Source organism: Colletotrichum higginsianum, chromosome 1 (assembly GCF_001672515.1).
Source record: "Colletotrichum higginsianum IMI 349063 chromosome 1, whole genome shotgun sequence".
NCBI lineage: Eukaryota > Fungi > Ascomycota > Sordariomycetes > Glomerellales > Glomerellaceae > Colletotrichum > Colletotrichum higginsianum.
In genome coordinates, this window is record NC_030954.1 from 4,742,749 (window position 1) to 4,757,928 (window position 15,180).

At 56.1% G+C, this 15,180-nt stretch overlaps 4 protein-coding genes across 4 annotated transcripts; 3 read left to right on the forward strand and 1 right to left on the reverse strand.

Moving 5' to 3' along the window:
- Window positions 1-45: 45 nt before the first annotated feature.
- CH63R_01397 (Aldose 1-epimerase) lies at window positions 46-1,068 on the forward strand (the record flags this gene model as incomplete). The annotated part of the gene is made up of 1 exon (XM_018296372.1): window positions 46-1,068. One exon carries the CDS (start codon window positions 46-48, stop codon window positions 1,066-1,068), a length of 1,023 nt encoding a protein of 340 aa, XP_018164734.1.
- An 854-nt stretch (window positions 1,069-1,922) lies between these two features.
- CH63R_01398 (uncharacterized protein) lies at window positions 1,923-2,930 on the forward strand (the record flags this gene model as incomplete). Its single annotated transcript, XM_018296373.1, has 1 exon — window positions 1,923-2,930. One exon carries the CDS (start codon window positions 1,923-1,925, stop codon window positions 2,928-2,930), a length of 1,008 nt encoding a protein of 335 aa, XP_018164735.1.
- A 488-nt stretch (window positions 2,931-3,418) lies between these two features.
- CH63R_01399 (Cytochrome c oxidase protein 20, mitochondrial) lies at window positions 3,419-4,187 on the reverse strand (the record flags this gene model as incomplete). Its single annotated transcript, XM_018296374.1, has 2 exons — window positions 3,419-3,660; window positions 3,791-4,187. 2 exons carry the CDS (start codon window positions 4,185-4,187, stop codon window positions 3,419-3,421), a joined length of 639 nt encoding a protein of 212 aa, XP_018164736.1.
- A 718-nt stretch (window positions 4,188-4,905) lies between these two features.
- Window positions 4,906-14,504, forward strand: CH63R_01400 (DNA polymerase; the record flags this gene model as incomplete). The annotated part of the gene is made up of 7 exons (XM_018296375.1): window positions 4,906-5,519; window positions 5,583-5,725; window positions 5,793-11,707; window positions 11,957-12,059; window positions 12,325-12,339; window positions 12,567-14,098; window positions 14,163-14,504. 7 exons carry the CDS (start codon window positions 4,906-4,908, stop codon window positions 14,502-14,504), a joined length of 8,664 nt encoding a protein of 2,887 aa, XP_018164737.1.
- Between the last annotated feature and the right edge of the window lie 676 nt (window positions 14,505-15,180).

A 15,180-nucleotide genomic window follows, 5' to 3' on the forward strand; every position in this document is an offset into this window, starting at 1 on the left:
CCAAATTCACCCGCCGCCAAAAGGCCATCGCGCATCCTCCTCACAATGGCCGACGCCCCTTTTGAGTTCTTGCCCCTGGGCGCCATCCTCCAGTCCTTCAAGGTCAAGGGAGTCAACATTGTGCAGGGTTTCCCGACCCAGGAGCTCTACGAGAAGCACAACTCGCCCTACTTTGGCGTCACCGTTGGCCGCGTCGCGAACCGCCTCGAATCGGCCCAGCTCAAGTCGCTCAACGGCGGCAAGACGTACAAGCTGGCCGCCAACGACGGGGCCAACAATCTCCATGGCGGCCTCAAGCCCTGGAGCTCCCTTATCTGGGACGGCCCCAAGCCCGTCGGCGTGCGCGAGATCCCCGGCGTCGATGGCCTCGAGGGTGGCGAGAGCGTCGAGTTCTCGCTCACGAGCCCCGATGGCGACGAGGGCTTCCCCGGCACTGTTAAGGTCAAGGTCACCTACACTGCAGGCACACAAAAGGTCGACGGCAAGGAGGTTTCCGTCCTGGGCATGGAGTACGAGGCGCAACTTGTGGACGGCGCTGACGAGACGGCCATCAACATGACAAACCACTCCTACTTCAACCTCACAGGTGACCAGACCTTTGCCGGCACCGTCGCGACGCTGGCGACCAACGCCCACCTCCCACGCGAGAACGGCATCCCCACGGGCGGTCCCGTGTCGTTCCCCGGCATTGAGGGCGGCAAACCGTTCGAGCTGGGTGTCGACGGCCCCGCGGTGGACGACTGCTTCGTCGTCACTGGGGAGCCCGGATCCGTGCCCATCGACACGCGCGGCGAGGCGCTGAAGCTGCATGTGCACGCGCGGCACCCCAAGAACGGGGTCAACCTCGAGGTCTTAAGCACAGAGCCCGCGTTCCAATTCTACACGGGCGAGGGTATCGACGTGCCGGCTGTCGGGGGCACGCCGGCGCGAGGCAAGAGGAGCGGGTTCTGCGTCGAACCGAGTCGGTGGGTCAACGCGATCAACGTGCCCGAGTGGAAGGACCAGATGCTGTTGAAGAAGGGGGAGACGTACGGTACGCGCATTGTGTACAAGGCCTGGAGTGAGTAGGAGGGCGTTGTCAGAGTTGGAACTTGCCTAGTGTGGATGGTTTTGTTTCATGGAAATAATAGTATTTGAGAATGATATCAGTGTCAACGTTTGCATACCAATTTACCTATATCGTAAAAAGGATAGATCCTAACCAGCCCTCTCACAGCTGACCAGTACCAAATCTACTTATAAACAACCTTCTTCTACTTAGTGCAGCTTCAGTGAAGCCCATGCATGCCCCCTGTCTTTTTGCAGTTTGTTCATCCACCCCCACACAGATAAGTCGTGTGATGTTAGTATCAGTTGTTTGGCTATGCAGCTTGTTTCTGTCATGAGTGTCTGTACTACGGAATGCAGCTGATTTGACCGATCTGACCATGTACCTGGGTAGCTGAAAGTAAACAAAGATGGGATGAAGACGAGGTCCATGGCCTGTGCAGTTCACCGAGAGGCTCTAGCTTTTATCTTAGCGTCCTGGTTTTGGGCTTATCACACCAGCCAGCGTAAACAGTCTCAGCAGGTGCAGGGGAATTCTGTCTTTGGGGCCCATCCAAGTTTGTGTTCTCCTTCCTCAAAGAACGTACCTAACCTAAGGAAGGACCGACCACACCTAAAGTGTAACTGCCGGGCTTTTGCCCACAACCCAGATTGATCGATCAATCACTTGATCAAAGACTCTACAACTGACAGCAACACTTTCCTTCTCCTTCTACTTTGCCGACGTTACAACACACTTCATGCATCTCACTTATTGATCAACACATACGGCCGGCACCTTGGATCGCCTGACTGGTCTTTATCAAAAGCCTGACCAAGTCAGGAGTCACAGAAGACCGGGCCCAATTACCGCCGCCAACAGCAACATTTCAATCATGACCGAACCCTTCTCGAACCCAACTACGACGCCGAAGCGCAAGCGAGACGAACATGTTCCGTTATCTCCGATATACACTACCTCGAAATTCTCCTTCCAACTTCCCGATGCTAAGAGCGACGAGGACGGAAGTGCGAGCCCTCACAGCAAGGTCGTCCACAAGTTTCGTGGCCTGGCACTGAGTGGCGGCGCTGGTGGTGGTAGTGGTGGGGGCGGGGTAGCCCAACAACATACTCGAGAGCAACAGAACCGAGAGGGTCCATACGACCCGACGCGTGACGACCGGCACGACGGATACAGCGACGACGGCCCGTTCGCAAGTCGCAAAAGAGCCAAGGTCCCCGAGCTGGAGATGAAGGACGCCGACGCCGACGCCGACGCCGCAGAACCCTTTGTCATTCCGGACCCCGATGTCAAGAGTGACCCGGTTTCCGCCGCGAAGCTCAAGTCAGTCACAGTCGTTGAACCCGATGCGACTGCCGGAGAGATTCTTCAGCCCGTTGCAATGACTGCCGCCGCTACGAAATTGCAGCGCCCGCACGCCTCGATCAGCCGACTGCAAGACCCTAAGACTAGAGAACGAAGACGCGCCGGCACCCCGCCGCTGAAGGGCCGCAAGGGCAAGGGCGCAGAAATACAAGATGAGGACCACGAGATGAAGATTGTGGATCCGGTCCGGGCCGCGCTGACATGGAAGGAGGAAGAGATAACGATTTACGACCCAGAGGACGAGGACGACGACGGCACAGGCATCAATGGAGTTGGGTTCATGCCGACGGCCGCCATGGCCTACGCGCGGACGCAGAAGCGACGGCTGCAGCTGGCCGAGTACAAGAAACGGGAGGAAAGCGAGGCTAGGGCCCGGCGCAACCAGCGGCGAAGGGGCAGCGGCCCTGGCTTGGTTTCCAAGCTAGACTCCAAGTCATCTGGCAGCGGCGGCGGCGGCAGCGTGCGAAAGGTTCGTTTCACGGAGGTAGAACCGAATCCGGTCGCGACGAACGTGTGAGAGCGGCAATCATGGGCACTCAGCTAGACGACGGGCGAATGGCATGCTCTTTGCCCCTTTTACGTATGGCTTGGTCGGAGTACACTCGCGGAAGGCGTTGACTGGCGTTTTTTGGGCACGGGCGTTTAAGGAACGCAAGGCAAGGTTGCACCAATCTCTGCAATTGACGCTTTCACAATGCAATGCGACTGTCATTTGGATGGTGGCAAGGAAGGCTTTCTTATCAATTCTTCAACGCAGAAATGCCACGACGGGAACGAACGGATATGAGAACCAGGGGCGACAGGATGATTTAAATAGTCTTTCTTTTATACCCCAGACTGGAACGGACGAAGACGATGATACAGTCTTTCCTCACTGCACGCGTCGGGACCAACGCCGCTGGTGCATTTGTGCAACGGGAAAGAATATTGATACATGGGGATGCATATATCCTCAGAAGCCTCCCCCCCCAAATGGTTTCGATGGACAACGGGCGCGGTTACGGTTTACCAGAATTTGTACCAGGCTTTCTGGCTCACCGCCTTGGCCGCCTCTTCGGCCTCCTGCTTCTGCTTGAGTTGATCCAGCTCGCGGCGCCTCTTTTCCAACATGGTCTCCTGGTAGACCTCAACCGTCCTCTTCATCCTGTGGCGCTCCTGGCGCCGGAGGTACTGGCAGTACTCGAATTGTCCAATGCAGCCTATGAGGAAACTTCCGACGGCCCAATTTGCCGCCTTGATGGGTGAACCTAGTAGTGGGGAGGTTAAATGAGTCGAGATGTCCATCACCATGATTGAGAAAGAACTCATTGAAGCGACGATTAAAGGCACGAGGATATGAAGAGACAAGACGAAGGGGTAGTGGACGCGGTGACTCACCCCTCATGACATATCGTAGACCTCCGACGCCGGCACCGCTGGCGATGCCGGTAAGGAAGCCGTCCCGTGCGCAGGGCGTCTGCACAACGTTGAGGAAGTCGTCCGACTTGATGGACTTGACGGCCTCGGTGATGCTCGGGTAACCTTGCTGGGCGCCGCCCTCCTGCGGCGGAAAATTGGCCTGGAACTTGGTTGGGTCCAGCTTCTTTGGTTGCTGCTGCTCGGGTGTTATCGGTGCGGCTCCGGTTCCGGCTGCGGTCGTCGTCGTCGTCTCCGAGCCCGGCGCTCCCTCTCCGACATGGCCCTGGGTTGACCGGGACCAGAGGTACACCTTCTGGCCGTCCTTCTTGGGCGCCGCCGCCGACGCGTCCGCATTGTCTGGTGAGTCCTGCGCCATTTGTGTGACTATGTGTGGCTGGCGTTGGGGCGCATTAGGGTGACAGTTGCTTGTGTGTTAGTAGCCGGCTCCGATTCGCATAGCTTCACTTTCGGCTTTACTCAAAATCTTCCCCGTGGCCTGAGATGGAGATGACGTCCACCGAATCTCCGCCGTTGCTGGGCCGGCCGTGTGGCCTGTGCGCGGATTGACACGGGGGTGCCCTACTGCACGCCTCGGGATGCTGCGTTTAATTGATGTGGGCCCCCTTGTTCACTGCAGCGGGGCAGAAAGCGTGCATTTGTCGCGTAAAGTCGCGCCGGGACGCGTCGATTTTGCTTGCATTGGGCCCCGGGTGGAAAGATTGGACCGAACAACCCCCCCCAAGAACTAACTACCCAGTTACCGACTACCTTCTTCAAACAAAGTGACAAATCCCACTCTCCCACTCGTCCGGTTCCTTCAGTCAGGAAGATCGACACTTGCCGCTCTGCTTGCTCTCTGCTCCCTTCTGTTTGTGCAGAACTTCTTTCTTTCCAGAGTTATCTTGATACCCACCATAGCCGACTTCCCACCCTCTCTCCGTTGCGAATCCTGGCGTTCATTCACAACCCCTCGTCTCATGACTTCACAAAGACGTTGAGTCCCTCGACGGAGATCTGCCTCGCTCCAACTCCTACCTGGCGAACAACAAACTACATCCACCCACACGCCACACAACAAAACAACACATACGGCGATGCCCAACACGAGCCTGCGGCGCCCCCAAAAGGGCTACCGCCGTGGCGGGAAGCAAGCCTACCATGGGCCTGGCCAGACGACACGCACCTTCGCAGCCTCGAGTCGCGCCGAAGCAACCTCGGCCGATGAGAAGTGGGAGCGCACGCGGCTGACGAATACCATCGACGAGAACATGGGCTTCGCTCGCTACGAAGGCGGCAAGCGCAAGGAGGGTTGGCTCGTCAACGTGCAGCCGACGTCAGTCGAGGACGAGCGGATACCGGGCGGCCGCGCGGCGCTCGACTGCTACTTCATCGAGGACGACGGCTCGCACTTCAAGGCCACGGTCGAGTACGAACCCTACTTCCTCATCGCCGTGAAGAAGGGTCGCGAGAGCGAGGTTGAAGAGTGGCTCAAGCGCGTGCCTGGCGGCGGTGTCGTCAAGACGATCAAGCGAGTCGAGAAGGAGGACCTGAAGATGCCGAATCACCTAATGGGCTACCGCCGGACGTTCCTCGAGCTGAGGTTCTCCAACATCAACGACCTGATGGCGGCGAGGAAGGACATCATGCCGATAGCGTCCAAGAACAGGAAGAACGTGGATGCCTTGGACGCATACGCCGAAGTCCAGACGTGAGTCGTCATCTTCCTCACCCGATGGCGGTGGCTTGAGACGGCACAGCTGACAACCCACAGGACGAACGGCGACTTTGACCTTTTTGACGACTCACGAGATGACGATAGACGAGCTAATGCTTCTTTTGCCGACGCCAGCGACTTCATTGTCGATATTAGGGAATATGACGTGCCATATCACGTCCGGGTAATGATAGATATGGGTACGTTTTGTCCGCGGGAAGAGGAAGAAGCTGGGGGTGAGGGGGTCACTGCTGATGACCATTGCAGATATTCGAGTGGCAAAATGGTACTTCGTCGACGTCAAGCACGGCGTCACAAAGATCACAATCAACGAAGACCGGCTGGCCATGGCGGACCCCGTTGTCATGGCCTACGATATCGAGACGACGAAGCTGCCCCTGAAGTTCCCAGACGCCGCCATCGACCAGGTTATGATGATTTCGTACATGATCGACGGACAAGGTTTTCTCATCACGAACCGAGAGATCGTCTCGGAAGACATCTCTGACTTCGACTACACCCCGAAACCCGAATACCCCGGCTCCTTTATGATTTTCAATGAGCCGGACGAGAAGGCCGTCCTCGAACGCTTCTTCCTGCACATCAAGGAGGCGAGGCCGACGGTCATTGCGACGTACAACGGTGACTTTTTCGATTGGCCTTTTGTCGAAGCCCGCGCTAGCGTCAACGGTATCGACATGTACCAGGAGATCGGCTGGAAGAAGGACAGCGAGGACCAGTACAAGTGCAGTTACAGCGTGCATATGGACTGCTTCCACTGGGTGAATCGAGACTCGTATCTTCCCCAGGGATCTCGAGGCTTGAAGGCCGTCACGGTGGCCAAGCTTGGATACGACCCTGACGAGCTCGATCCCGAACTGATGACGCCCTACGCCGCCGAACGGCCTCAGACCTTGGCCGAGTATTCCGTTTCCGACGCCGTGGCGACGTACTACCTGTACATGAAATATGTCCACCCCTTCATCTTCTCCCTCTGCACAATTCTGCCCCTGGGCGGCGACGACACATTACGGAAGGGTACCGGTACTCTTTGTGAGATGCTGTTGATGGTCCAGGCTTACCAGCAGGAGATTGTATTGCCCAATAAGCACGTCTCGCCCAGGGAAGCATTCTACGACGGTCACTTGCTAGACTCAGAAACGTACGTCGGCGGTCACGTCGAGAGTATCGAAGCAGGCGTTTTTCGCGCAGATATCCCCGTCAATTTCGCAGTTGACACGGGTGCGGTTGACGAGTTGTTGAAGGATTTGGACGCCGCGCTCAAGTTCAGCATCACAGTGGAAGAGAAGAAGTCGATGGACGATATTGAGAACTACGACGAGATTAGAGAGCAGATCGCCTCGCGCTTACGTGCCCTCAAAGAGACACCAAACCGGAGCGAGCGCCCCTTGATTTACCATCTCGACGTCGCTTCCATGTACCCCAACATCATGACGACGAATCGACTCCAACCCGACTCCATGATTCAGGAATCGGACTGTGCGGCCTGCGACTTCAACCGGCCCGGGAAGACGTGTGACAGGCGGATGCCCTGGGCGTGGCGAGGAGAGTACCTGCCGGCAAAGCGCGACGAGTACAATATGATCAGGAACGCGCTCGAAAACGAAAAGTTCCCGGGGAAGTGGCCAAACTCGCCGCAGCGGACTTTCCAGGACCTTTCCCCGGACGAGCAGACGGCTCTGCTGAGGAAGCGGTTGCAGATTTTCTCACAAAAGGTCTACCACAAGATCCACGACTCGACGACAACGGTCAAGGAGGCTATCATCTGCCAGCGCGAGAACCCGTTCTACATTAACACCGTCCGAGACTTCCGTGATCGTCGTTACGACTACAAGGGCAAAGCCAAGGTCTGGAAAGGCAAGACGGAGTCCCTCAAGCAGTCGGGCGCGACGTCTTCCGAAGTCGACGCGGCGAAGAAGATGATCATCCTGTTCGACTCTCTGCAGCTTGCCCACAAGGTCATTTTGAACTCGTTCTATGGCTACGTCATGAGAAAAGGATCGCGGTGGTACTCCATGGAAATGGCCGGTGTGACTTGTCTGACGGGAGCAACAATTATCCAACTGGCCCGATCGCTCGTTGAGCGCCTTGGGCGCCCGCTAGAGTTGGATACCGACGGTATTTGGTGTATGCTTCCGGCCACGTTCCCGGAGAACTTTGCGTTCAAGACGAAAAACGGAAAAAAGGTCACCATCTCGTACCCTTGTACTATGTTGAACCATCTGGTCCACGCCAAGTTCACGAATCACCAATACCAGACGCTCGTGGACCCCAAGACGCTCAAGTACGAGACTCACAGCGACAACTCCATTTTCTTCGAAGTCGACGGTCCCTACAAGGCCATGGTCCTGCCTACGTCCAAGGAGGAGGATAAGAACTTGAAGAAGCGCTACGCCGTCTTCAACGACGACGGTAGTCTGGCCGAGTTAAAGGGTTTCGAGGTGAAGCGCCGAGGAGAGTTGAAGCTTATCAAGATCTTTCAGCAGCAAATCTTCAAGTTCTTCCTCGAAGGAGAGACCCTGGCCGAGTGCTATGCTGCCGTTGCCAAGGTCGCCAACCAGTGGCTGGACGTCTTGCATAGCAAGGGTTCGACACTGGCGGACGAGGAGCTGATGGAGCTCATTTCCGAGAACAGAAGCATGTCCAAGACCCTCGAGGAGTACGGTTCGCAGAAATCGACGTCCATCACCACGGCCAAGCGTCTGGCGGATTTCTTGGGTGAACAGATGGTCAAGGACAAGGGGCTCAACTGCAAGTTCATCATCTGCGCGAGGCCGAAAAACGCCCCTGTCACCGAGAGAGCCGTACCCGTTGCCATCTTCTCCGCCGAGGAGACGACGAAGCGTTTCTACCTGAAAAAGTGGCTGAAGGAGGAACCTCCCGATACCGACCCGAGAGCTCTCCTGGACTGGGACTATTACCTTGAGCGTCTGGGGTCCGTCATCCAGAAGCTCATCACCATTCCGGCCGCGCTCCAGAAAGTCAGGAACCCCGTCCCCCGCGTCGCCCATCCCGATTGGCTCCAGCGCAGAATCAACATCAAGGACGATAAGATGAAGCAGAAGAAACTCACGGATCTGTTCGCCAAGGGGCCTCTAGAGGACATCACCAACCTCAACGGTCGATCTGCGGCCGACATGGAGGACTTTGGTAGCCAGCTTCTGAAGCCGAAACCAGTGACCTCAGTGGTGGCCTCGTCGCAGCCTGCTGCTCCCACTTCTCAGAAGCGAAAGTCGCCTGGACCTGCTGAGAATGCCGATCCCTTCGCTGCCCTGCCCAAGGAGATGCCCTCACCTTCAGACGACTACGTCGGCTTTCTGCAATACCAGAAACAGAAGTGGAAGATCCAGAAGCAAGCGCGCATCCGGCGACGACAGCTCTTCGGAGACCGGCGCGGCAATAACCAGAACAATATTCAGAACACGTTCATGAAGCAGGCGCACATGACCTTCATGAACACGTGGCAGCTCCTACATCTCAAACCAACGGAGACACCTGGCATCGTTAACGCACACGTCCTCATCGATGCGAAGATCCACTCGCTCAAGATCAAGGTGCCGCGACAGGTATTCCTGAACCTCAAGAGCGGAGAAATGCCAGACGTCGACATCCCGGGATGTGAGGTCGAGCAAGTTAACCATACGCTACCGAACGGGCATTCATCAGTCCATCTTTTCAAGCTGACCGTCCCCGAGGATGTCTATTTCGCCGAGGCCGACAAATTCTCGCTGCTGTTTAACCACCCCAGCGTCGAGGGCGTGTACGAGAAGCATCTGCCTCTGAACATCCGTGCTGTTCTTCAGTTGGGCAACCAGTGCGCCATCGACGAGCGGCAACACGCGGTGCTTGGAAAGGGTCTCGAGCAAGGGTTCGACCTGCTCGGCCTCAAACGTCCCTTGAAGCCCCGTACCTACCTCGAGACCTCGCCACTCGCGTACATCTACATGTCCCACGTCACTGCAGGCGACAGACAGATTTTCGGAGTCTTCTCAACACTGAAAGACGAAGCGCACGTCATCATCTTGCAGAAGGGCAGAGATTCAGGACAAGACCTCCCCAATATCTCACGGATCTACACCGAGCTGCTGGCGCGACGGGGAGAGGAGGCAGCGGGCACCAACTGGCAGGACTGCTTCACGTACCAGGAAAAGCTGAACTTCAAGATCACGCAAGTGACGACTCGACGAAAGGCGCATTTGGAGCTTAGCGACGTGGTCAAGAAGATGAGGAAGGACGAGCTGCGGCCACTGATGATGGTCATCCAGTCGTCTCAGCGCAACATGCTCATCAACGACGTCCCCATCCTCGGCGAGTTTCCTGTACTGCCGCTCAAGTACGACCCCGCCGACAGCTCTCTCCCACCGCTCGGCTGGCAAGCAGTCGTGGCCAGACGACTTGTTGGACACTACCTTGGTCTTGGCTCCTGGATCGTGCATCTGAACACCCTCGCGCGGTACGGCGAGGTTCCACTCTGCAACCTCGAGCGAGAAGACCCCCGCTTCCTCATAGATATCGCGTACGCTAGGCGGCTGCAGAACAACAACGTCGTGCTGTGGTGGTCCGCGGGCCCTCGGCCTGACCACGCTGGCCACGAGAAGGACGACATCACCGGACCTCTGGAAACCGTCCAGATGCCCGCGACCAACAACCCTGGCACGTTCTCGTCGGTCTGTATCGATCTGGAAGTCAGAAACCTGGCCATCAACACGATATTGACATCCTCCCTGATCAACGACTTGGAAGGGTCGGAGTCCATCTCGTTCAACCCCGCTGGAGATGGAAACGCAGCAGGGGATGAAGTCATCTCTTCGGAGGGCACCTTTGCAAATGCCGGTGTCCTGGTGCTGCGCGAGATGGTGAAGAGTTGGTGGCAAGAAGCCTGCAAGGGCAGCGCGATGGCCGACGTTATGGTCCAGCACCTCGTCCGCTGGGTCGAGAACCCCGACTCTTTCCTGTATGACCGCGCGCTGCACTACTACGTGCAGATGATGTCTCGCAAAGCCTTCCAGCAGCTCATGGCCGACTTCCGTCGCGTCGGTTCGCAGGTCATCTTTGCCAACTCCAACCGTCTTCTCCTGCAGACGACCAAGGCCGAGGTTGGCACCGCCTTCGCCTACAGTCAGTACATCATCAAATCGATCAAGAGCAAGCCCCTTTTCCACTTCATCGACCTTGAGATCAAAGAATACTGGGACTACCTGGTGTGGTACGATGAGTTCAACTACGGAGGCAAAGCCTGTCAGGAGGTCGTGGAAGCGGAACAACAGACTCTCGACACCGTCATGCACTGGCAGATGGCCACCTTCCTTCCCATCCGCCTGCAGCCGACGTTCCAAGACTGGGTCATTGAGTTCATCCAGCTCATGCACAACCTCAAGCGGCCTCTGAACGGAGACCCCTCCTCGACGCCGCGCCTTACCCAGCTCCCGCAAAAGTCTCTCGCCGAGGGCGCCGAGGGGCAGATCATCCTCGGCAAGGCTTTTGAGAAGCCCCTGAAGAAGGACATCGCCAACTTGATCAACCTGCAGAAGCGCGAGCTCCTCCACCCAGAGCTGGCGGAGGACTACTCCTTCCCGCACCTGCCCGGGTCACACCTTACGCACCTCTCATCGCGCAACGCCGTGCTCGAGCTTGTCAAGGCGCTGATGCAGGTGCTCTCGCTCGACAAGAATATCACGCTCGAGGCGCGCCTACTGCGCAAGGAGCTGCTCGCCATGTTTGACGTGCGCGAGTTCAGCAAAGAGGGAGCGTTCCAGAACCCAAGCGAGAGCCTGAAGGTGATTCAGCTCAGCTGCGACAGCTGCACGATGGCGCGCGACCTCGACTTCTGCAGGGATGAGGATCTGTTGCCGGAGATGGGGCCGGACGGCAAGCGCCTGAGCCCGGAGACGCGGCCGTGGCGGTGTACCTTTTGCGAGGCTGAGTACGACCGCAACGCCATCGAGGAGATGCTGCTGGCGCGGGTAGAGGCGTTCGTGGTGGAATGGACGACGCAAGATCTTAAGTGCGGCAAGTGCGGCGCGCTGAGGATGAACGAACTCATGGATCACTGCACCTGCAGCGGCGAGTGGGTGGAGAGCGTGCGGAGGGCGGACATCGTGAGGCGGCTGGGAGTGTTTTGGAACGTAGCCAAGTTTTACGGGTTGAAAATGCTGTTGGAGGTAACGGAGGGGCTGAGGAAGGGGCTTTGAAGATACTTGGGAGCCATGTTTACACTGGGACGTATAAGGGATGTTATGATATCATTGGCGCTTTTGGGAGAAGGAAAAGGGTTGTCTTTTGAGGTTGTATGAATATTGGGGGGGGGGGGGGGGGGGGTTGCACATGATTGAGACCCCTGAATACGACGGTAATAATGCACGCTGCTCGATGTCTGTCGTTGCCCCCGTGACTCTGAAGATATCTCGTAGGAGGCATTCGGGATGCGAAGCAACTCTCCGAGTGCTCGAGATCCTTTCGGCCATCTCCACACTCTTGACAGAAGAGCTAGCTCGCATTCCATCGGCTGGGCAGGTGAGTTCGAAGACCTCGTGGCTGACTTTGTGTCAGCATCTACAAGAACAACTCAAACGTCAGATTCTGGTACATACCCACTGGAAAACTCGGGATCCCGTCCGCTTTCCCATAGATAAGCTAGCAAGTTTACAGTAAGAGTTGTTAACAAACACTGCTAACGCAACTTATATCTTCAAAAGCTGCTAATGCAACTAACTACCATGAAGGAATTATTACCTTCACTGTACTGTTGAGCCAATCTTCCCTCTACACACTTTGGTAGTCTTGTTCACCAGAGGTAAGTTATTAGTTCCAATGTTTGCTAAAAGGTACATGTACCATGTACACGCCTGCATGTATACACCTGCATGATGCGCGGGGTACAGGCGAGGCGAGGCTGATACCTGGCCATCCAGCCCTTCCTTCGGATAAGGCCAGCCTTTGGTGACAAAACCTGTCATATGCACCCAAGCACGTCGGACATGGCAGCCGTAACTGAGCGATTTACACAGCACCTGAGCGCAGCCTACAAGTATGGCGGTGAGTCACTGTGGGAGTTCGCATACAAGGAGCTTGACGAAGCGGGAGCATTATGCGACGATGTCTCGCTATCCGACGATGAGCGGCGGTCCTGCCACAGGCGGTTCTTGCTTCAAAAAGGCGCCATCGAGCGCAGACAGGGCGATTTCGCAGAAGCAATAAGAACGCTAGAGCACGCCATCAGCGAGTATGGCACCTACGATCTGGAACACGCGCGGATGCTCGGTGAACTCGGCACTGCCTTCCAGCGACAGGACTCGTTCGAGCGTGCAGACGAGCTCTATGCCGAACAGCATGCACTCGCGATCAAACTGGCCGCTGAAGCGAAAGACCAGCGGTCTGTTTGGCGTGCCGAGGCTCTTGCCGCAAGAGCAATCGGCTATCGTGGCATCATGGCTTACATGTTGAGCGTACCAGATCTTGACGACAATGATCGGACGAACCACGAAGGCCTGAGCGACGCGATCAACAAGAGCATGCAGCGCGTGGCGAGTACCCGAACGCTGTTGCGGGCTATCGCCAACGAAGATGCTGCGTTCCAGCATGAAGTCAGAGCAACGACTTGCATCTGCGTTGCATTGGATCGTCTCTCGCTTTGCTATGGAGCTGCTGGCAACACAGCGGAGGCTGTCAATTGGGCACGGGAAACTGTGGCGGAAGGCAAGGCCTTTGATCCCACCATACAGGCTTTCGGCAGATTCTTTCTCGGTCTGGCCCTGCAGCGAAACGGGGATCTGGAGGAAGCCATGCAGCAATGGACCAGGCATGGAAAGGGTGATCTCGAGACAGCCGCCATTGCCTTGTGCCGTCAGCCTTCTAGCGAAACGTTGGGTTATATGACACAGCTTGTGAAGCACCAAGTCCCATTGGATCACTACAACGAACAAGGATACAGTCCTCTAGACTACGCCATCATGGGCGGTAGCGAGACTATGGGAGCGCTCGTTATGAAAGGCCTTCGTCAGGAGTATCTGAGGAATGGGTTCACACCAGATGAGACGGAGGTTCTGATTGAGATGCGCAAAACTGAGGCCGATCGCAGGAAGGAGTATCGATCGATGTTCCAAAAATCTTTCCGTCCGTTGCTCAGAACCAGTGCTGCCGAGACAACCAAGAGCTCTTCGGACGCTCAAGAGGTCTCTAGTCGAGCTGAGAAGTGCATAATGGGTCTGCGGCAAGCTTATTCCAGGCTACTCGTTGAGCAAGAGATCACGCGATCGATATTTGACGACTTCAAGTACATCGAGCTATCCGACTTTCGGTCAATGACTAGGCTGCCGCAGCCTGGCAGCCTGGAGGACATGAACACAATGGCAAAATCTGTCCAGCAGTTTGGAAACATGCTTGAAAAGCAGCGAAATGGAAGCCCATTTGTAGTTTTCCTATCATACCGATGGCTTGGCAATGGAAAGCCAGATGATGATCAAGGAACTCAGCTCGCTCGGATGAACGCAGCCTTGAGCCAATTTCTGGCAACCCATCCCTGGCTGAGCGATGACCGAGTGGCTGTCTGGCTGGTAAGTCCATCTCAACAGTGTCTCGCACATCATACATACCCGCCTCTAACAAGTCTGTGCCCAGGACGTCGGCTGCATACACCAACTCGACCCAGACATCAGACAACGAGGCATCAACGCACTACCACTGATCATCGCCCAGTGCAACGCCATGATCAGCCTCGATGACTCCGCCTACCACTCCCGTGCCTGGTGCTCCGTCGAAGTGCTGGTCATGCAGACTCTCCGAGATTCGTACGGGCTACACGAGTGCTGGTCTCAGATGTCGTTGTCGCATTTCGAACGAGCAGCGACCAGACCGCCGATAGACGACAAACTGACGGGCTTGCAGCTCAGCTTCCCAGACAAAGATGGGCCAACTGTCAAGTTCCTGGTGAGGCAGAGTAGGATCTTAGCTAAGAAGTAAAGCGAGATGACAGAACCAGGGATACCCTCGCTCGAGTGAAAACTCAGTTTACAGTCATTACTCAGTTGACTACCTATTCAGGCCAAGACTGCCTGACAAGGAATAGACGCCAATCGTTATATAGCTCTACTGCAGGACCAGCAGATTACTCAAGACAATACAACCACGCTCGTTATGTCACTCATGACCCCATAGTCAATCTGTCACGAGGTCTGCCGTCGATGTTGTTGGGGAGGTATGCACTCCGGCTCTGTTGGCACTCATCACCCAGGTTTTGAGATACCGAAGCAAAGGGCACGAACTCTAGTGAAGCTTCGCCGAGGAGAGAGAGACCAATGTGGCGAGAGACAAGATAACTGCCCTCTGGATCCGCATCCATTCTCCTAAGGAACTCCGAAGCGGACCTGCGATCTCATTCCGTTCACTGATTACTTTTCGGCAGGAGTGAGTTGCGGCTATGACTGCCACGCAAACCAAAGCATTCCTACAGAAACGGCGCATGTATTTACAATCCGGCAACACCCAACTCGAGCAACTGCTTTCTTGGCATGACATGTAGGGCACAGGCTTCATGCAACTTCTCAAAGGCCAGATGTCGATATGTTGACAGCAGCGCAAGACCTAGAGGAAAGTGAAAAGAGAAACGGTCACTGAATCAGATTTGAGATTCAACCGG